This window comes from Andrographis paniculata, unplaced genomic scaffold (assembly GCF_009805555.1).
Source record: "Andrographis paniculata isolate CXL003 unplaced genomic scaffold, ASM980555v1 Contig21END, whole genome shotgun sequence".
In the NCBI taxonomy this organism is placed as follows: domain Eukaryota; kingdom Viridiplantae; phylum Streptophyta; class Magnoliopsida; order Lamiales; family Acanthaceae; genus Andrographis; species Andrographis paniculata.
The window spans coordinates 1,787,338-1,810,557 of NW_026137502.1; the positions used below are offsets into that span (position 1 = coordinate 1,787,338).

The window sequence follows — 23,220 nt, forward strand, 5'->3', positions numbered from 1 at the left end:
TTTTTGTTTATGTATCCTCGTGAACTGTAAATTTATATTTAAGGATGAACTGGAAATAAAATAAAAATAATTAATTAATCAAATAATATTTGAAAATACGCTGTCCGTCCGATGCTAATTTTCCCTGTGGCCCACAAAAAGCCAACGGTCCATGAACAGAGATATCCCATTCTACGCTACATACGCCCCCCGGCGTAGGCTACGCATCATACAGTCACGTTTACTAACCTGCGCGCCATTGAATTTCCCCCAACTCAAAAACCCTCCCCCCATTCCCAATCCGTGCTTACAATTTGATGCCCTATTGGATTCGACCCCCAGCAATTAAAGGTGAAGGTTTTTCCGTCGTTTATTAATTCATTCATTCATAATCTCAGCGCTTCGAGAAATTTGTTCAATTTCGGTTAAAAGAATGATGTAGGTGTGAATGCAGTTCGTTTCAACTGAATGTAAACCCATCGACTTGTATTTTTCGCTCGAAATTGTGTTGTTAGGTGTTTTCTGGCTGTAAGCGGTAATGCATTAGCTTATGCTCTGTTTAAGCTTCAAAGTTAGAGTCCATTCTCCCGTGGTTATGGTTTTATTATGAGTTTTTGACCGGTATGACAATGAAGAATGTGGAAATACCGCAATGGCTTGTGGGGTTGCCTTTGGCGCCTGAATTCCGCCCTACGGAGACAGAGTTTGCAGACCCAATTGCTTACATATCCAAAATAGAGAAAGAGGCTGGTGCTTTTGGTATATGTAAAATAATTCCGCCTCTACCAAAGCCTTCCAGGAAATATGTGCTTCATCATTTAAATAAATCACTTTCCAAGTGTCCGGAATTGGGTTCGGATGTAAACCTTGCGGTGCCGCCGAAGAAAGATAGCAATGCGAGGGACAACTGTGATAGAACAGCTTTTGATAAAGGGGAGAGCAGGGCAGTTTTCACGACAAGGCACCAAGAATTAGGCTGCGAAAAGGGAAAAAGGGTATTTGGAGCTCAGAAGCAAGTTTGGCAAAGTGGGGAGGTTTACACACTGGAGCAATTTGAGGCGAAGTCGAAGAATTTTGCCAAGAATTATCTAGGTGTGGTGAAGGATGTTAATCCTTTAGTTGTTGAGGCCATGTTCTGGAAGGCAGCTTTGGAGAAGCCTATATATGTGGAATACGCGAATGATGTGCCTGGTTCGGGATTTAGTGAACCAGAAGGATTGGTACCTTACCTTCATAGATATAGGAGAAGGAGGCGGAGGAAGAGGAACTCATTTGATAGAAATTGTCTACCTGACACTGGTAGCAAGAACGATCAAGTAGTTAGATTGAATAGTATCAGCGATAATAAAGATTCAGATGGCCCAAATAGTTATCAATTTTGTACAGAAACATCAAATCATCTACCATCAGGAGATATGCATCACAGTGCTTCATTATCTGGACAGAAAGCTTATCAGGTTCGCAGTGATATGGAGGGTACCTCTGGTTGGAAGCTATCAAACAGTCCTTGGAATTTACAAGTAATAGCTCGATCACCAGGATCATTGACACGCTTTATGCCTGATGATATCCCTGGGGTTACTTCTCCGATGGTATATGTTGGAATGCTGTTCAGCTGGTTTGCTTGGCATGTGGAAGATCATGAGCTTCACAGCTTGAATTTCCTGCACATGGGTTCTCCAAAGACTTGGTACGCCGTTCCAGGGGAGTATGCTTTCAGCTTTGAAGAAGCCATCCGTGTGCATGCTTATGGAGGAAATGCTGATTGGCTTGGTAATCCTGATTTTATTTTACCATGCTTTGACTAAGCATTTTGAATGAGATTATTTAGTTAGCGTTGCCAGTATGTTGTTCTATTATAAATCCCACTTTCACCTTCTGAAGTATGTTTATCTACATCTAAATACAGTTATCTGATTGATTATGGTATAGAGAATCTCCACTGCAGGATATCAGAGAAGCTAACGATTATGCTGTGCATTAATGTGTCTCTAGCATTTTCTAATGGTTAGAATAGAGAAGAATTTCATTGAACTCGTTGTGGCTAATCCTCAAAATGGACTCTACATACATTCACTGAAGGAAACTTCAAGACATCATTTCTTTTTTAGCAGTCCTTTTGTTAAGTAATAGATTTCCTTGTATAATTCCAATGCACTAACATTATGAGATTATAGAGAAATTAAATAGTGAAAAAAAGAAAATGTAAAGAAACATCATGTACACACGCCCTAAATTATTGTGCTTTGTACTCAAACCCTCAATGCGTAACTGATATCGAGGTGGTATATGAGTTAGGGGGTGTTAGGAATTGTTTACTTGCGTTTTCAATTTCATTTTTGCACTATTTATAAATAATTCCCCCCTAAAACACACATCCGAAACCTAATTTTCATTTAAAATATTACATCAAAAATCTATTTTCTATTCAAAACCATATCCTATACTTACTTCCCATTCAAAATGTTACTATTCCCAAAACAACTCAGAACACCAAAACACTTTCAAATAGTATCTAAACAAACTCTAATTTGTACATATTACTTAATCATAAATCTTCTTTCAAGCGCAATAGCAAAAAGTAGCATCATCAGTAGCTGCTTCTGATGTGGTGTTAATTATCTGAAATTTTGTTCTGATGCAGTTGCTTTATCTATGCTGGGGGAAAAGACCACTGTTTTGTCTCCTGAAGTTATTGTTAAATCAGGCATCCCGTGTTGCAGGTTGGTTGTCTCACCATATTTTTCATGTTTTGGCTACACTCCCTTGGATGGGTATGGAGCAAAATTTGCTAATCTGCCAAAATTTATAATTTTAGGTTGGTGCAAAACCCTGGTGAATTTGTGGTGACTTTTCCGAGAGCATATCACATAGGTTTCAGCCATGGTAGTAGCTTTTGCTTCATGTGCTTATTTTCTTACTGGATTATGTTATATTAAATGCATGTTTTTGTTTGTTCTCACTACACAATGTTTAAGTTCAAATCTTTCTTAACCCATGGTCCTTTGACAAAATGAACTCCGGGGAGTCTGAGCATCACTGTTGTTGAATAACTCTTATAGATAATATATATAATATATATAATGGACATCGACTTAGAAAGGGTTTAATAATTGAATAAATTTACTTGCACGCAAAAAATTAGTTGTTAGTATGCGTCCTTTTAATTTTGTATCAACTTGTAATTATAAGTGACAATCCTTATTATTCATTATAAGTGTCCTATGATTTATTTATTTATTTTCTATATTGTCCATTTATAATTTGCCTTGGTAATTCAAAATAGGTTTTAACTGTGGGGAAGCAGCTAATTTTGGAACACCAAAGTGGCTTGCAATAGCTAAGGAGGCTGCTGTTCGCAGATCTGCAATGAACTATCTTCCCATGCTTTCACATCAGCAATTACTATACTTGTTGACCATGTCTTTCATTTCCAGGTCAGCCATCAGGACAGTGTTAATTGTAATACAGCATACTTTTGTTATTTTGTTCATAATGACAAGCAACAGGCGATTACAGTTTGTTGTGTGTGTTTGTGTTTGTGTGTATATATAGCTTTCTCCTTTTGTTCAAAAATACCATTGGCATTGTTTACACTCTCTGAGTCTGTTGAATGTTGACCGTTGCTTGACACCTAATAAGTACAAGTAATTTGCATGTATTAACCTGGCCTCCAAGTCCAAAGAAAAGATATAGGTGATACTGTACAACCCTTATGCAACTTGGGCCTAGTAATGAAAATCAAACACTTTTTGTCAAAAATAACTGGGCTGACATTTTTTCTATTTTTGGTACTATTAGACTTAGGAGACTAATTAATGTTTAGAAGTCCGGAATCAAACTGTTTCTGATTTCTCATGTGCTAGCAATCAGACTGTTTCTGAAATGCCTAATAATGATGAGGAATAAAGGCACCACATCTATTTACATTGGACCACTGACTAAGAATTTGGTTATGGTAAGCCATTTGATGTCTTAACAAGTCAGCAGAGCTATTCTGAAACTCGAACACTTTCAAGATCCTAACCTGTTTGTTCAATCATCCTTGTTATTTCTGTTTTCTGCATTTAAGATTCCCATACTAGATATAAGGTGCTTCAATTGAATATATATATATATATATATTTAATTTATTTTTAAAAAAAGAATGAAATAAAAATTAATGTTTAGCTGACCTAATGGCAGAATACCTAGATCCTTACTACCAGGAGTACGAAGCTCTCGTTTGAGGGATCGACAGAAGGAAGAAAGGGAATTGTTGGTAAAGAAGGCATTCATAGAAGACATGATGCATGAAAACAGTCTGTTGACTTCGCTCCTTGAAAGAAATTCCTTATATCATGCAATATTATGGGATGTTGATTCACTTCCATCTTCAAATAAAGAATCTGAATTATGCCAGGATGCTGATGCTATCCAATCAGCATCAACAAACAAAGGATCTACTGAGAATAAAAATAGTGTGGATGATCTTAGTGAGCTTTGCAAGTATATTGGTGCAGTTGGTTTTGACCTTAATGATGATGATTTGGCCTATGATTTTCAAATAGAATCTGGTACATTACCTTGTGTAGCTTGTGGTATCCTGGGTTTTCCATTTATGGCTGTTGTGCAACCATCCGAAGATGCATCCCGGGAGCTTATGCTTATGGATCCTCTTTCTATTTCTCTGGAATCTAGTACCCTTTCTGATGTCACTCATGTAGCTGTGGGTTCCACTAAAGGTATGATCAATGATCTCATTTTATGTCGATCTTTGTTCTTTTTATTTTTTATTTTTTATTTTATTATTATTATTTACTATAAATCATTCACACATTCCTAGTTATTAGGAAACTTCAGATCAACCAAAGTTGGTATCATGTACAATTGTGCATATGAAACACATTTGTTGTGCATTATGTCATGGGCTTTAGGTTTAGGTTAACATTGTGGCTAACTCTGAATAATGCAGCAGGAAATATCTTGACATGTAAAGGCTGGCTACTAGGTCTACATCCAAATTTAAATATCAGTATGATGTTAAAATATTGATTCACCATAGTTCTATAAATAGAACTTTAGACAAACAAGGGAATAAAACTAATGGCCTCATTGCCAACAGTTCACAGCATAGCGTTTCCTGGTTGATGAAGTTAGATGTCTTCAATAGAACTATATAATATCTTTTTCCTTGTGTTTCCTCATGCAAAATTTTCCAATACATAATGTTATAAATCCACTGTTATTGCCTACTTCATTTAGCCTTCTCTTTTACGTGAAACTAAGGGTTGTTTTTCCTCACTTATTGAGTATTGGGCATGCTCATAACTTTCCAGCTAGAATCCTAGAAATATGATATTATGTCAACACCAGTAATTAGAAATCATTCTTTTACTGATGCAGATGACAAGGCTACATCCAACAGACCTCTCCATGATGGAAATGGGCAATCGTCAGTGGCCCAAACTAGTCAATCAGCAGATTCAGCCACAATGTTGAGACACAAACTTGATTCTTCAACAGTTGAGAACTCCAAGGGATGGAACATTTCTAATGTATCTCTAAGGCCACGAATATTTTGCCTAGAGCATGCAATTGAAATTGAAAAACTGTTGAGCTCTAAAGGTGGTGCCAATATTCTCGTGATCTGTCATTCAGGTAAATCTAGGATAAAATTTGTGCACCAGAATTATGATAGATAACAGAAGTGTATTTTCTTTAGCATGTAAAGGCAGTTAGTTATCTTTGGAAATTTAAAACCCTTTTTCCCCTGAACCTTATTTTGCATCATTATCATGTTAATCCAAGGAACCACTATCTCCCCATTCTTTTATATGTCTACAAGGCCTTAAAAGATATTATGACTATCTGTTTTCTAGTCTCAAGTAATCTGAAAAGTAATGCAAGAAGTGCTGATGCAAAATCTTCTCACTTATTTCATGTAAAGATTATGTTTAACTCGTGAGCTTCTTGAAACCTCACTGATTCATGAAGCAAGGTGTTGCACTGATTATGTCCCTATGCCTTTGTCATTTGATTAGATTTTCAGAAAATAAAGACTCATGCGGCCATCATTGCAGAGGAAGTTTCTATTCCTTATTGTTACACTGAGATACCATTAGGTGAGGCTTCTCTTGAGGATCTGAAAGTGATTGACATTGCTGTTGACCGAAATGAAGAAGTTGGCTCAGCTGAAGATTGGACCTCAAAGTTAAATATCAATTTACAGCATTGTGTAAAGGTTAAAAAGAGTTCCCCATCTCAGACTCTACAGCATTTGTTAGGTTTGGGTGCATTGTTTGGTGGTGCAACTCCAATTCCTGATGCATCCAGCGTAAAGTGGCAATCCAGAAAATTACGCTCAAAGCGCCATCTAAAACGTACAAGGAGGAAATCATCTGCGAGCAATCAAATCATGAAGGAGAATATGAAAACAAATAAAGATCTGCAAGTGGCTAAGGATGATGTTAAAGTCATTCAATATTCCAGGAAAAAGTACAAGACCCGTGCATCTGCAGAAGTACAGGCTCCTATTGATGCAAGTAGCATTTCTGTACCAGATACTCAGGCTACAGACCCTGAAGATCTTGATAATGAAGGCAAAAACAAAGCTGGAACTTTTCTTGGAGTTGAACATGATGGAAAAAGTTTATCACGGCCAAGTGCCTTACCTTCTGATGGAAATTTGGAGAACTGTCAACAACTGCTTTCATCAAGCAGGATAGGCATGGAGAATTCATTTCAGTCTAGTCTTGAAACTTCATTTACTGCTTCTGCAACATTAGTGGAGAATGTTGAGGCTGAAGCATCAACTTGTGCAGTGGGTGAAGTAATAATAACTGACACAGCGGGTGGCCTGTGTCAAGATTCTCAGGTGCATGACAACAAGGCAGGCAGTGCTACAGATAATGAAAAATTGAGAAAGCAAGATCCGATGGATGAATCTAATGTAGATTGTAATCGGATGATAGAACATGATTGTGAAGTCCGGGTTACGTCAGATGGAGGTGACATCATTAAAGAAGCTTCTAGACAAGATGGCTCACCAAACTCTTTGGTTGATGATTCTACCACAAGATGCGATGAGAAAATGGAAGGGGCTTTTGATCAACTTGTTATTGATAGTGAGGTATCAAAAGCCCTGGGCACTGAAGATAATCAACATGTTCGAACTGATAGTGACCATCAAGAGGAAGTTGTTTCCGGAAATACTATACCAGTAAAAGAATCAACTTCCTCCATGATTAAAGAAAAAATTGCTGGGGATGCCATCCCTGTGCCCAAGGTAGATCAAAATGATGTGGTCAAGAGTGACAACACTTTATCCAACGAGAAAGTCTCAGATGATTCCAATTTCACCATGGCACAACCTAAACCAGTTTCAAAGAAAGGAGTCAAAAGGTCTAGAGAAATATGTGTGCAGTCAGACAACAACTTTGGTATGAGTAGTTTTATCCGAAGTCCGTGTGAAGGATTAAGGTCTAGGGCTGGAAAATATGCATCCATCTCCATAACTGACAGTGAAACACCTATTAAGGACAGTGAAACACCTATTAAGGAGAAACACGTAATGAAGAAGCCAAAAAAGTTAGGAGATCATTCTATTAAGCACAAGGTTAAGAAAGAGCAGCAGAAGGGATGTCATAAATGTGATCTGGAAGGTTGCAGTATGAGTTTTCAGACAAAGGCAGAGCTACTCCTGCACAAAGCAAACCGATGTCCAGTTGATGGGTGCAGGAAGAAATTCAACTCCCACAAATATGCAATTCAACACCAGCGGGTTCATGATGACGACCGGCCTTTGAAATGTCCATGGGAGGGTTGTACTATGTCTTTTAAGTGGGCTTGGGCAAGGACTGAACATTTGCGGGTCCACACTGGGGAAAGGCCATATGTCTGCAAAGTTGAGGGTTGTGGCCTAACTTTCAGATTTGTATCGGATTTCAGTCGGCATAGAAGGAAAACAGGGCATTGTGTAAACTCCCCTGCATGAAAACATGTCATCCACTGTGCATTAGATAAACCTGTGCATAATGTGTTGTGGAAGTCTTGAAGAGTAAAGAAGACTTGTGGATTATGGTAGTTGGAATGGCCTAGTGAATTCAAGAAGTGTGCGAGTTGGAATTCGATCCCCGGTAAATTAATTATTTATATCCCTCCCCTTGCTTTCTGTTTGTCTGTTTGTCTTTAGTCTGGTGTGTACCATTGATGAAAAGTTGGATTATCTCCACGATCTGACTGCTTTGTAGCTTAATAGACTTTTTTTACTGACAGGGTGAATCATGTCATCTGCTACTTACTGATAATCAGATTGATGCCTTGTTGAATCTGTTTCTGGAGAATGTTGGAGATGGTATCATGTTTTGGCCTGATTTTCTAACTTTGTTGAAGCCTTGCAATTGGTGGCTCTTTCTTTAGATTTGATAAGAGTTTTTGTTACTCAGCAGGGTAGGATGGTTAGTGGGGGTGGGGGATAATTCTGAATATACTTGCTGGATTGATTTGTATTCATTCTGTCAGCAGCAATGCAATGCACATGACTCCACCATTTTTGTGGTGGAAGCTCTACTTGGGTTGTGTTGTGTCCTGCTCGATTATACATTTTGTGTCAAGTGATAGGGTTCTTGATTGCCATTCATTTTATGCTCTTTCTCATTTCTTGTGCAAGTTTAATTATTTTGTTTTAATTTTAATGAATATAACGGTTATAAGAACCTACATTATTTTTCCTCAAATACATACTATGTTATGTGAAATAAAATTATGTATTTGTACTTATAGTTGTGATGTGCAAGAATATTGTGTTAGAATAACAGTACCTTCTATTATAATATGTGTCCTCAAATATAAGATGGACTATCAATAATGTGCTGAATTTAGTAACAACCGGTGTATATATAAACATGGTTGGAGTATGATACATAGATGTCACGGTCGGACTTTCGAGCGGTCGTGGTGCGGTGGTTTTTTTATACTTAGTACTTTTTATTATGCAAAACACTTCATTCAAGCTCACTAGAATAGTGTTCTAAACCCGGAATATTCCGGAATCCTTCCGGAAGGTGATGGATCTTGGTGAGATCTTTGGGCTCACATTGGTAGTTGGTAGAACATTATAGATCGTTGTACTTTTGGATTTGAAGGTTTTACACTTTTGAATTATCTAGGGTTGTCTTTTGGAGTCTTTGGCCTATGAAAGGACCTTTACTCATATCATTTGTATCATCCAAGTTTTGACAAGTAAAGAATTTATTTCTGCATTTTCTCTCTCTAGTAGTTTCTCTCTCTAGAAAGCCTTTGGCTTTTGTGGTATTTGGCCGAGTCGGAAAGCTTGTCTTAGTAGCCGAGGGGAGTGAGTTGCTAAGGGGACCTTCACTCCTATCATTTGTACCATCCAAATTTTGACAAGCAAAGCATTCTTATCCACACTTTCTCTCTATGATAGTTTCTCTCTCTAGAAAGTCTTTTGGCTTTTGGCTTTTGTGATACTTGGCCAAGTCGGAAAGCCTGCTTTAGTGGCCGAGGAGAGTGAGTTGCTAAGGGGACCTTCACTCCTATCATTTGTATCATCCAAGTTTTGACAAGTAAAGCATTCATCTCTACACTTTCTCTCTCTGGTAGTTTTTTTCTTTAGAAAGTCTTTGGCTTTTGTGATACTTGCCCGAGTCGGAAAGTCTGCCTTAGTAGGTGACGGGAGTGAGTTACTAAGGGGACCTCTACTCCTATCATTTGTATCATCCAAATTTTGGCAAGCAAAGTATTCATTTCCGCACTTTCTCTCTCTAGTGGTTTCTCACCCTAGAAAGTCTTTGGCTTTTGTGGTACTTGGCCGAGTCGTAAAGCCTCTTAGTAGCTGACGGGAGTGAGTTACTAAGGGGACCTCCACTCCTATCATTTGTATCATCCAAATTTTGGCAAGCAAAGTATTCATTTCCACATTTTCTCTCTCAAGTAGTTTCTCTCTCTAGAAAGTCTTTGGCTTTTGTGGTACTTGGCCGAGTCGGAAAGCCTGCCTTAGTAGCTGACGGGAGTGAGTTATTAAGGGGACCTCCACTCCTATCATTTGTATCATCCAAGTTTGGGCTATGGATGTGTTTGATTGGAGATTGGATTTTAAATACATTATTTATCTCATTTTTTTTCATTAAAAAAATCAAATCAAATACCTATTTTTTATTTTTTATATTATACTAAAAATCAATTTTACATTCAAAATATTGTATCAACGCCTACTTACGTCACATCATGCAACTATTCAAATTCAAAATTTTTACTATTCAAATCTCAATTCAAATTCAAACCACCAAACAAACACACCCATATGTAAAATGGAATAACTCGAGTTAGTTCAAAATTATTTATATATATATATATATATTTTTATGCCTTTTAAATTTTACCTAACAATATTTAAAAGTAGCGCATTTTGTTGATAATACAATATTTTAAAAAGCACTCCCTCAATCCTACATAATTTGTCCCTATTTTTTATTTTCGTCCATTCCACATAATTTGTCAATTCCTTTTTTGGAAATATAATTATACACTTTAATCTCATTTTAAATTTTAAATTTTATAATTTTTTTAATATTAATTAAACTATTTAGTTATCTTAATCTTAATCCATTTTTACTAATACACTTCTTAATTACTTACTAACCATACTTTACCTAAATTTCCGTATCTACAGTAATAGGTCCATAATACATGGGACGGAGGGAGTAGAATTTAGTAAATTAATGATAGTATGTTATAATTTTTTTTTTTTGTCATATGATATTGTTGATATTTTTAAAATAAAATTGTTAAAAAAAATAGAATATAGTATGTTTAAGTATTTTAAATATTACATCACAATAAGATATATATAATATAAATAAAAATATATTTATTTATTTATATTTAACATAAAATAATTTTATAAAAAAAAAATTAAAACTTTGAATGTAGATAAAAAAATATTTATTTATTGAAAAAAAATACAAAAAAAAATCTTATATGAAAACATGTGTAAGTGTTAGTTCAGTGTGTTTGTTTGGGAGATTGGATTGGATTTACACTGTTCATCCAATTTTTTCCCCCGAAAATATCAAATCAAACACCTATTTTTTATTTTTTATATTATATTAAAAATCAATTTTACATTCAAAACATCACATCAACACTTATTTATATCACATCATACAACTATTTAAATTCAAAATTTTTACTATTCAAATCCCAACTCAAAATCCAAACACCCAAACAAACACACCCCTTTATCCTGATTCATAAGAGCAATAGTAATGGCTTCGTCTCTATCAATTCAGCTTTTTTTTTTTTTTTTTTTTTTGCTAAAACCATAAAATATATATAGACACTTGGCTTTTGCCTCACGTAGTTAACGGCTAAGAAAATCTATGAGAGAACATATTATTTTTTATAAGTCATTGTGTATTTAGTTAGAGCAACTACGACAATTGTTTTTCAAAAAATCACCATATATATATAAAATTTAATGTGTCCAAGTTTTTTAATTTCAAATTGTCTAAAATTTTTAAATGAACTGTACTTTTTATTTTTTTGAGCAAAACAACAACAAAAACATATGCGTGATAGAAGTAGAAAGAGAACAGAGGAAGAGAAAGAAAGAGAATACGACTGCATGAACAAGAAGAAATGAGAGAATAAGAATATTCAAGTTATTTGTTTATTTCTATTTTTCTTTTCAATAAAAAAGATAGAGAGAAACAATAAAAAAAATGCAGAGAAAAAAAAATAAAAAAGTGAGAGGCTTTTACAAAGTTTTATATGCACCAAGTCAATCCAAAGTATTTTAATATTTTTCCCTTTCAACAAGAGTCATTGTATAAATACTTCTTAGATTTGTTGCGGAAAAAAAAAAATTATAACAGAGCTTTCGATAGAAAAGCTATTGCAGTTGCTCTTAGTTTAAAATGGTTAAATCAGAATAAAATAACTGGAGAACAAATCGAGACTTTTTCTGTAGATATTGTGCATACTCTGAAAGTTTTATTCTTTTTAAGAATTATATTTTGGTTTTCTTTATTACCTAATTCTTACAATTCTTTATTAAAAAAATTTATTTTTAAAAAAGATATTATATTTTCTCTATTTACTTAATAAGTATATATTTTGTCATTTTATTATATTCAAATGCAAAATATTCATTTTTCTTTGCGTATGTATGATCTACTATATATTGAAAATATCTTCATACTTATACTTATTTATATCAATATCCTCATATTAGTTTTACATATTAATTTTTTAAATGCATATATATGAGATTAGTTATGATATTATTTAGGCAAATCAGCATATTGATTTGTCGAGTTATAAAACAATAAAAGAATACATTCTTTTTTGTAATACAACAAGATTTTGTTGAATAAATTGATACAATGTGTTGTATTGATATATTTATTGTGTTGATTTCAAGTTTGAGATTATGTTATGTACTATTTTTCTATTATATTAATATAATTTATGTATTGTTTATTTCTATATTATGTATTTTGTGTGTCTATATCACATATAATTTATCTCATATCTATCTTTTTAAGATATCCTATGTGTATTTATATGATGTATTATATATTCTATTATATTGACATAACTCATATAGAATATATGTCTTTATATAGTGTGTTTTGTGTTTGAATTTATATCTCCAATATATATATATATATATATAAATTAAAATAGTGGTTTAATACTATGTGTTTGGTTTGAATTTATCATATTCTCATTTTTTTGTTTTTTGTTTTTGTTTTTTTCTGCATTACACCACTATTATTTACTCAAAACCGGTCAAACCAAACACATAATTTTATATAAAAAACTAAGTTAAAAATATCTTTAAAAATGAAAATTAAATTGTAGAAAAATATAATTATAAAATATAATTATATGTAGATGATAAAATTGGAGAGAGTGGATAATAAAAATTATTTATTTATTTGGTAAAATAAATAATTCAATTAAAAATATAGAAAAAATGAAAGAGCAATTGATCGTTCAAGAGGAAATAATAAGTTGGTAAGAAAGAATTTCAATGAATTAGAATTTATGTAGGATTACTTTTGATGGATTTTTTTTAGTAATAATTTGTTAGAATTTGGGGAAATTATGAAATTATATTATTACGGAAGTAGGAGTACAAAAATATATATACCAGTGGGCTTGGGGCTAAATTAAAATAATAAAGATACAAAATAGATATCTATATTTAACACCCCTCAAACTCAAGTAGGTGCTGTAAAAACCAACTTGAGTTTGTCCAAGAGCAATTGGAAGCGGCCGGGAAGAAGAGACTTAGTAAAAATATCGGTTCCCTGATCTACTGAGGAGATCGGAACGAAATAGACAGCACCACCGATGACATGTTGTCGAATGAAGTGACAGTCAAGTTCAATATCCTTGGTGCTCTCGTGAAATGTATCATTGTGGGCCATCTTCACAGTAATATGACTCTCGCAGTGAAGAGTCGTAGAAGAGGACTGAGGAACACTAAGATCAGTCAGTAATCGACGAAGTCATAAAAATTTTGACGTAGAGTCAGCAAGGGTACGATACTCGGACTCGCACTCCAATCCCCAGGCATAGCTTGTTGTCATAATGGATCAGTACTCACCTAACGAAATGACCTAGGCTCATGATGAGATAATATGACACTGTAAAAATGATAATCACGCAATTGAGAAGGAGGGTGACACACTCTATGTGATCGACGAGGTATGACAGGTCCAGAGACCACAGACGGATCAACGTCTGGAGAAAATGTCGGATGTGGATCAGAAGCCTCAACTGGAGGTGGATCAGAAGCCTAAATTGGAACAGGATCCGGAGGCGGTGATGGAGCCGTAGGATCAGGATCAAGAAACAAGGGAGGACATGCCAACACGAAGGAGGATGAACCAGAAATAGATGAGACATGAAATTTAGACATGGTGTAAAATATTACACTCTCCCAAAAAGTAACATGATGAGATATACGCAACCGTTTAGAAACTGAATCCCAAAGCTTATAACATTTATGTTCTACTCAATAACAAAGAAGACAACATACACGCGCACGAGGTTTCAATTTGGAACGTTCATGCGGAGGGATAACGAAAAAATCGACACAACCGAAGAGACGGAGTGTACTATAATTGGACGGCTGACCATATAGACACTCGAAAGGGGTGCTATTATGGAGAACAGATAATGAAATACGATTTATGGTATATACAGCAGTGAGGGCGGCTTCCCCCCATAACCTATCAGGACAAGAGACAAACAAAGGGGATGGACAAACAGTATCTAGAATGTGACGATGTTTGCGCTCACCGCAACTATTCTGTTGAGAGGTGTATGCACATAAACCCTGAATCAATATACCTTAAGTAGAGAGAAAACTTAATAAGGTAGAATATCTGTACTGAAGGGCATTATCAGTACGAATGTCTGTATAAGACAAAAAAAATTGAGTTCAAATCATTTGAGCAAATTCAATATATGTTAGAGTAATTTTGAACGGCTTTTCAAAAAATATATCAATGTAAAACGGGAATAAAGATACAAAATAGATATCTTTATTTAACAAAACTAAATGTCATTATTTATTTTAGTGTTTAAATTTGGTGTGATGTAAGGTATGAAAAATTAAATTTTGGATTAAATAGTTAATTTTTTTTTATAAAAAATAAAAAAAATATATATAATATATACCATTTATATTATATGAATATGAGTATATATATCATATTTTTATTAATATTTATCGAAAACGATATAAAAATTGAACGAACAAATGATGCATATTTTGTAAAATCAAATTAATATAATTTTAAAATTTGTAAAAATTAAACAGAATAATAAATTAAATACAATATTTTAAAAATCATAGTAGTATAATTTTAAAACAAAATAATACTAATAAAAATCAAATAACAAAAAATATTAAATAAATTATTTTTTAATTTTTATTTATTTTCATGATATATGAAAGAAATAAAAAAAAAAATAAAAAAAGGAAAAATATCAATAGTATTTTTAATATAATTTAAATGTATGGTAATAATATATATATATATATATATAAAAGCTCATTATATGAAATAAATAAAAATAGAAGGATAAAAATATTTTATTTGTCAAAGTTTCAAATTTGACTTATATGACTAAATATATATATATATAAATAATTTATTTCTCAAAGTTTCAAATTTGACTTATATGACTAAATATATATATATATATACTCTCCGTCCACTAAAAATAGTCTATTTGGGCCCGACAGAAATTTACAAAAAATAAATATTTTATTAAAAAAGTGATAGGTAATTGAAGGTATTTTTGAAAATTTAGTTAGAACCGAAAGTAAATGAAGAGAGAATTGATATTTGTTGTAAATAAATGTTGAATAAAGGGTAATAATTAAATACTAATTTGTTAATTTTGCCAAAATTAGTAATATAATAAATTTAATAAGAATAAATTTGACGAACGGAGGGAATATATAATAATGAGAAAATACCAATAGTATTTTTAATATAATTTAAATATATCAATTTTGGTAATAATATATATATATATATAACTCATTAATTTTAATTATATTTTAAAAAATTTAAATCAATTTTGGTCTTATTTTTAAAAAATAATAAAAATTGCTGATGTAAACATAACAAGATTGACGTGACAACAGACCTAAAAGTAATACGATCGCGTACAATTATATATGCCCATATTGTCACATAGTCGTGTTTAATTGAACAAAGTTGATTATAATTTTTGTTGACAAAAAATATATATTGAATGTAGAATAGTTCATATAGTAGAAAAATTTATAGTACCAATTTGAGAATGTTAAGTCACCGGATTGTGTCCAGGTCAGCTGTCTTTTTGTCAATGACATCAATTTTCATTACTATTTGAACTGTATGACCAAAATTGATTGAAATTATTTACCATGAGACTAAAATTGATGAACATGTTTGTTTGAGAGTTTCATCTTTGAATGGTAAAATTTTGATTTGAAATAATCGTATGATAGTATAACTAATTTTTAATATAATAAAGAAAAAAAAATAGGTGTTTAATTGGATGTTTGTGGGAGAAATTTTGGTGAATAATGAAATTCTAGACAAAATTTTTCAAAAGAACATAAATTTTTTATTTTAAAACCAAAATTGATACATTTTAATTATATTAGAATTACTGTCATTTTAAATATATCAATTATTCTATTTTTTTTAAAAAAAAAACATAATTAGAATACACGACAATGTGTAATTAAACAAAGTGGCATGATATGGACATGTATCACTCTACAATGCCGCGTGACAATATGAGCATGTATAAGACATGTATCATTGTACACGGCCGTGTGACAAAATGTGGAATACAATTGTATAGTTTCCCGCTGCCACGTCAAATTCATTCATTACGCTACATAAACAATATCTGTTAGTTTTTTTTTTTTTTTTAACTGTAAAATAAAAATTGATTAAAATTATTTATAATAAAACTAAAATTAATGGGTTTTTTTTTATATTGGAATTAAAATTGATACATTTTACATATTGGAACTGTATTGATTTTACAGCGTCTGCATTCGTATAATACAAATACAACATATGCTATAGTTTTATACGGTATAATCAATACTTGATTTCAGCCTACTACATGTTATTATACAACATACTTGTAATTATGAATCAACAACACAGATACAACACATCAACTCACAACACACACGACATATCACATAGGTTATACAACCCGTTATAATTATAAAGCAACATTACTTGTAATTATATATTACGAGTGTGCTAATTTAATTTTTCCAATTCAGCACGCAGCTGTTTTCGATTTTTTTATTTTTCCTTATAATGTATAGAATTCTCTCTCGTATACATGCACAGAATTAAAAGGCAATGAGCTGAAATGTGAAATATAAGACGACAAAATATAGAGATAAAAGAACAGAATGCGGTCCATGTCTTGCACTCCGCTGCCCTTCTCCTTCTCCGCCTCCTCCGCCCACCGCCACCGCCACCGCCACCAGTGTTCCGCTCATCCGCCGCCCATCAGTCGCCAAGAAACATGCACTTCATCATCCGACCTCGACCAAAAAAGGCCAACTTCCAAACCCAAAACGATACGGTTCCGTTTGAATCAGCTCTGCATACAAGGCCATGTCCACCTTGCCCGCCAACTGTTCGACGAAATTCCCAATCCGAGCACCGTACTTTGGAACACCATTATCATCGGCTACATCTGCAATGGCATGCCACACGAGGCTCTGTCTCTGTATTCCCTAAGGTACTGCTCGCTCAACTGCGATGCCTACACTTATTCTTCCATTCTGAAAGCATGCGCGGAGACAAAGCAATTTTTGATAGGTAAAGTTCTCCATTGCCATGTTCTGCGTTCCTCTGTGCATTCCAGCAAGATTGTTTACAATTCTTTGTTGAATTTGTATACCGCTTGTCTTCCAAGCTCACCGATTGATACCAAATCTGATTTTGTGGAGAGGGTGTTTAGGACTATGCCTAAGCGAAATGTTGTTTCTTATAACACAATGATTTCTTGGTACACAAAATCGGGCCGATTCTCGGAGGCATTAAGACATTGGTTGATGATGATGAAAAGGAGTTTAAGACCAACTGTCGTTAGTTTTGTAAATGTTTTTCCTGCCGTATCTGGTTTAGGGGCTATGGAGATTGCCGGTGCTCTTTATGGAATGGTAATAAAATTAGGTGACGAGTATGTTCGCGAAAAATTTGTTGTGAGCTCTGCTATCACCATGTTTTCGGAGCTTGGTTGCCTAGATGTTGCTAGGAAGATTTTTGACAATTGTTTCGACAAGAATGCGCATGTATGGAACACTATGATTGGAGGTTACGTTCAGAATAATTGTCTGATCGATGCACTTGAGCTATTCCGTGAGGCACTTGAAGCCCAAGATGGTACTGGAGGTATAGATGATGTAACTTTCCTTTTGGCAATAAGTGCAGCTTCAGAGTTGCACGATCTGGATGTTGCTCGGCAACTACATTCGTATATGGTGAAGTGTTCTTTGGTTTCGTCTGTAATCCTGCTCAATGCGATCGTATCCCTGTACTCAAAGTGCAATTCTGTTAGCGAAGCGTTTAATGTTTTTAGTGAAATGTCGGAAAGGGATGTTGTGTCTTGGAATACCATGATATGCTCCCTTGTACAGAATGGATTGGATGATGAAGGGCTACTACTTGTTCATGAGATGCAGAAATCGGGATTTAAAATTGACGACGTCACGATCACTGCTCTACTTTCTGCTGCATCGAATCTTAGAAACCAGGAAATTGGCAAGCAGATCCATGCTTACATGATCAGGCACGAAATCAGGTTTGACGGGATGGAGAGCTACCTAATAGATATGTACTCGAAATCGGGTTCAATGCTGTGTGCTGAAACAATCTTTACCAGAAGTTGCAAAGACAACAATGATGTGGCTGTGTGGAATGCAATGATTTCGGGGAGTACCCAAAATGGTTTAGTCGAAGAATCCTTGGTCATCTTTCGGCAGATGGTGGATGAGAATGTGCAGCCGAATGCCGTGACCTTAGCTTCGATTCTTCCAGCTTGCAGTCAGTTAGGAAATATTTCTCTCGGAAAGCAACTCCATGGTTTTTCCATCCGTAACTTCTTGGAAAGGAATGTTTTCGTGAGTTCTGCTCTCATCGACATGTACTCAAAATCCGGTTCGATCATTTATGCCGAAAGAGTTTTTGAGGAGTCGATAGAAAAGAATTCGGTCACTTTCACTAACATGATATTGGGATATGCTCAGCATGGCATGAGCGGGAAAGCTTTTGTGTTATTTCGTTCGATGAGGGAACGAGGTATTAATCCCGATGCTATCACTTTTGTAGCCTTGTTATCGGCTTGTAGTTACACGGGCTTGGTTGACGAAGGCCTTGAATTTTTTGAATCCATGGAGAGGGATTTCGGGATAAGGCCCTCGACAGAACACTACGCCTGCATTGTCGACTTGTTAGGGAGAGTCGGGAGGGTAGATGAAGCATACAACGTTGCTCGAAAGTTGGGTGATAATGGCAATGCCTACCGCATCTGGGGCTCGTTGCTTTCTGCGTGCAAAACTCATAATGAGTTTGAATTGGGAAAAGTTGTCGCGGATAAGTTGCTTGAAATGGAAGGTGCGGGGAGGATTGCAGGTTATCGAGTTCTTCTTTCGAACATACACGCAGAGGAGGGAAACTGGGAATATGTTAAGAATGTAAGGAAAGAAATGTTGGAAAGGGGGCTGACCAAGGAGATCGGTTGCAGTTGGATTAATGTTCCGGGACATTCGAGCTGTTTTGTGTCGCGCGACGTAAATCATCCGCGTTGTGATGAGATATATCGACTGTTGAAGCAGTTGGCTGCTAACTCGAAAGATTCTGACTATACGCCTCAGGTAATCGAACTCCAGGCGCCATGACCGGAAATATTCTTTCCTTCGTAGCGACTTGAAGAACAGATTGCTGTGGTAGTAAAACAGTAAATGACTGAGGCCTATGAAGCTGTAGTAAGCGGATCATCATACTCGAGGACGATGAAGACAACCTGCGTGATCACAAAAAGCGAGTCATCGAGGTAGCACAAACCTCGCCTATTTCTGCAGAGTTCAAAAGCTCAGATATTATGTTGGATTACCAGAAAGGTTTGATCTTGTCAACATCCATGTATGCGAATCGTGTAGCTTTAAGTTTCTTGGATAAGGAAAACACAGACTCAGTTGGAGATTTTAGTACAATAGAACTAACTTGGTCCAAGAATCATGCCAAGATTCTATTCATAGTATTGGTTCGAATAACTAGTTTCAGATACAGATCAGGACCAGTTACAAACTGGATGAGGAAGAGTGATGGCCCTGAAGTGCTTTGTGAAGAGTTTCCACAAAGTTGAGCAAGAATCCATCAGAACCATGTTTTGCCAATAAGGAAACTGCAATCGGGAGATCCTCGTACTTCCCTAACGGTATGCTCACCTGCTCAATTTAATTTCGAAAGGGTTAAGGTGCTAATTAGGGTTAATCAATACTACTTTGATGACTAGTCTTAATCAGCACATAGAGCTGTTAACGAACCGAGTCGAACCGAGCTAAATTTTAAGTGTTCGTTAAAGTTCACGAACAAGTCTTGTGTTCGTTCGTTAAGCTTTCGAGCTCGTTCGTAGTGTTCGAGCTCGGCTCGTTAATAATTTTTGTTGTTTGATCTCGTATTTGTGTTCGGCTCGATTAAGCTCGTTCGAGCTTGTTTGTCACATTTTTTAAAATTTATATTTAATTTAAAAAGAAAATTTAAAATTATTTTATTTATATATTTAAAATTAATATTTTATTTATTTATTAATTATAATTTTATATGTATATGTAATATTTATAATAAATATATTATTTAAACGAACGTTCGCGAACAAAGCTCGGGCTCGTTTGTTAATTAAACGAGCTTGTTTATGTTGTTCGGCTCGGTTCAGTAACATTCGCAAACGAGCTTTAACCGAGCCGAATCGAAACAAATCAAGCCAAGTTGACGACCGGCTCGGTTCGTTTAACAGCTCTATCAGCACATAAAAGGTAGACATACGCTAACAAAGAACATTTGTGTTAGTTGAAAGCATATGCACATTTGTACTATTATCATGTGTTGTTAGTTCGTTTGACAGTATTTAAATTACTTTGCTATAAACCATATGTTGCTTGAATTATTATATATGTGTTGTCGGTTTATATTGTGTGTTTAACATTCAGTACTACTGTAACAGCCACCGTTTAATCTAGTTTAGTATCTCATGATCATCCTAAACTTTGCATAAGTTAGTTAAGAATGTAATAAGGTACCTGGCAACATCCGGACACCCCTGCAACAGACAGCAGGCTGAAGGCCTTTGCCCGGAAGGCTTCCAGTTCCTTCGGTTCTGTCTGTAGCTTCGGTGGCGGCCCTGGAACCGTTGGCATTGCCAGGATTCCGAATTCCTGTAATCATAAATTTCACATGAGTGTCGATTCAGTTCATTAGGCCTTGCGTGTTTCTTTCAGTTCGAATGAATTGAATCGAGAACACGAGGGATAGAATATACCCCGAGCAGATCACTTAAAGCTGCTCGAAGTTCCCTCATCACCGAATAGCATAGGTCTATGCCTTCATCCGTTGCCTCAAGGGCTTCCCATATTCGTTCCTTCAGTCCCGGCCCAAACTTGGGATTGACTGCACGAATCCATCCACCGTGATTCTTCTTGAACTCGTACCTGATAGATGATGTTGATCCAATGTCGTAAAAGATAAGATTGGATCGATCATCGATAGCTACCCAAAATTCTCACCTTTGTAGTAGCCTCATGGAGTGCGAAAGCGCCACCAATGACCGCGGGATACTTCCCTCTTGTTTCGTAATACTTTTGTCGATGAATTGTTCCAAACTTGGAACATTCGCCTCGATGAATTCCCCAATCCGTAATCTTTGTACAGCCAGACCTGCACGCATACACTTTTGCGTAAACCTCGTCCAATTTTGTATGTTGAGATATCTTAGATATTCAGTTTTAAATTTAGCATATTTACAGATAGATTTCAGATTGCACGCAGGCAGCATGATCTCAAAATCACAATACTTCCGGGTACATTCAACCTGGATTGTACCCGGAGGTCTTGTGATTTTGCTGCGATTTGCTGCTTGGTACGTGCGATCTGAAATTTGTCTGTGATCTGCCATATGTCTGCTGGTTGTCCGTTGTCTGCGTGTCATCTCATATCTGCCATATGTCCGCTGTCTGAAATCTAAAACTAAATATCTAAAATAAGTCAACAATATAGATGTTTTCTAACTATCTTACTTCCATACAGCTTCTGTACGGCGCCAACGACGTTATCTGTCAGTAGATGGGAAGGGATCTGCAGAAGCTCGAAACAATCTTCCGCAATGATAAAGCGATCGAGTTTCTCCGGGCCATTGTCATCCTCTTTCGATGGCAACAGAATCTTGCCAACACCATTCAAGATCGCTGGATCTCTAGCGAACCATCCTGATACCAAAACCATTAATTCCGTCACCCTACAACAGCAGTTCATACTAACAAACAGTCATTGAAGATCGGTTTCCTCACCAACAGTGTCGAAGCTCTGCGCCATCGGGATAACTCCAGAGGTTGAAACGATCCCATGAGAAGGCCGGATACCGAATATCCCACAGTAGGATGCTGGAACTCGAACACTTCCTCCGGTGTCGGTTCCTGGCAAATACAAACCGAAAAATCGGATTTGATCAACATGAAAGCATGGCCGCAAGTTATAAGAAAGCTCAATCCACCTAAGGCAAAGTCGGCCAGCATTGCGGCGACGGCTACGGCGGAGCCGCTGGATGATCCTCCGGGCACTCGATCCTCGGCGCAGGGGTTCCTAGGTGTGCCGTAATGCGCATTCTCTCCATTTATGCTGCGGAGTGAAGTGTGTGTCGATTAAGAAACAGGGCAGAATCAATTGGATGGGGAAAAGTGAGTGCAGAAGCAGAAGTAGAGCAGTTTTGGTGGTGAAATTGTTTTGTTGAAATTGGATTGGATTGGATTGGATGGAACCTGTAAGCCATTTCATCCATGACAGTTCTTCCGACGCAGGCGGCGCCGCCTGCGTCGAGCAGAGACAGAACGGTCGGCGCGGTGACTGTAGCGGCGGCGTGGGTATTGGCCCAGTCAGGATTCCCGAAACCAGTCACATACCCTTCCATGTCGAATCTGGTTGCAATTGCAATCGAAAATTGAAATCTAAATCGGAACAATCCTATTTAGAGAATGAATGTAGAGAGAGAGAGAGAGTTGGAGTTACATGTCCTTAACCGCGAAGGTGAGGCCGGTCGAAGGATGGGGCGGGTGAAGAGTAAATCGTTCGGTGAAGGCTCCATAGTCGGGCGACGGCGACGGCGACGCCATTGATGTGTTTGGAATTGAGAAGAGCAGAGTTCGTAGCGGTTCCTTATCTTCTTCAGTGCGAAGGTATAGGCATGGATGGATGCCTGTGGTTCTGCTTCTGCTTCTTTTCAACTGAACGGTAATGATAATTATATAGATGACTTCCCCTCTACAGTCTAAGCTGCTTTTTTCAAGAGAGTCTCAAAAAATAAATACTACTACAATAGTTTTGATTAAAAAAAAAAGAAAAAACCATGGGCAAGAATTTAGAATCTATCTATACAGTATTTTATTAAAGAACTTTTTTTAAAAGAAATATAGGA

The 23,220-nt window shown here is 35.7% G+C and overlaps 3 protein-coding genes across 5 annotated transcripts; 2 read left to right on the forward strand and 1 right to left on the reverse strand.

Moving 5' to 3' along the window:
* The first annotated feature begins 226 nt into the window (after positions 1–226).
* On the forward strand, positions 227–8,635 carry LOC127244855 (lysine-specific demethylase ELF6). Of its 3 annotated transcripts, none has more exons than XM_051265397.1 (8): positions 227–330; positions 495–1,752; positions 2,624–2,702; positions 2,798–2,865; positions 3,266–3,416; positions 4,165–4,703; positions 5,365–5,619; positions 6,003–8,635. In XM_051265397.1, exons 2-8 carry the CDS (start codon positions 603–605, stop codon positions 7,952–7,954), a joined length of 4,194 nt encoding a protein of 1,397 aa, XP_051121354.1. In that variant the 5' UTR covers positions 227–330; positions 495–602; the 3' UTR covers positions 7,955–8,635. The 3 variants fall into 3 exon arrangements, 2 of the variants coding, with proteins under 2 accessions (XP_051121354.1, XP_051121353.1); XR_007837343.1 differs by having other exon boundaries at positions 269–1,752; positions 6,003–8,096; positions 8,236–8,635; XM_051265396.1 differs by having other exon boundaries at positions 269–1,752.
* An 8,147-nt stretch (positions 8,636–16,782) lies between these two features.
* Positions 16,783–19,612, forward strand: LOC127244947 (pentatricopeptide repeat-containing protein At3g22150, chloroplastic). Its single transcript, XM_051265557.1, has one exon. The coding sequence runs from the start codon at positions 16,940–16,942 to the stop codon at positions 19,433–19,435; it is 2,496 nt and encodes an 831-aa protein (XP_051121514.1). The 5' UTR covers positions 16,783–16,939; the 3' UTR covers positions 19,436–19,612.
* Positions 19,613–19,680: 68 nt separating this feature from the next.
* LOC127244948 (amidase 1) lies at positions 19,681–23,082 on the reverse strand. The gene is made up of 9 exons (XM_051265558.1): positions 22,815–23,082; positions 22,568–22,723; positions 22,303–22,427; positions 22,100–22,225; positions 21,830–22,018; positions 21,320–21,470; positions 21,076–21,244; positions 20,837–20,971; positions 19,681–19,984 (listed from the first exon to the last, which is right to left on the reverse strand). The coding sequence occupies exons 1-9, from the start codon at positions 22,916–22,918 to the stop codon at positions 19,838–19,840; spliced, it is 1,302 nt and encodes a 433-aa protein (XP_051121515.1). The 5' UTR covers positions 22,919–23,082; the 3' UTR covers positions 19,681–19,837.
* Positions 23,083–23,220: the final 138 nt, after the last annotated feature.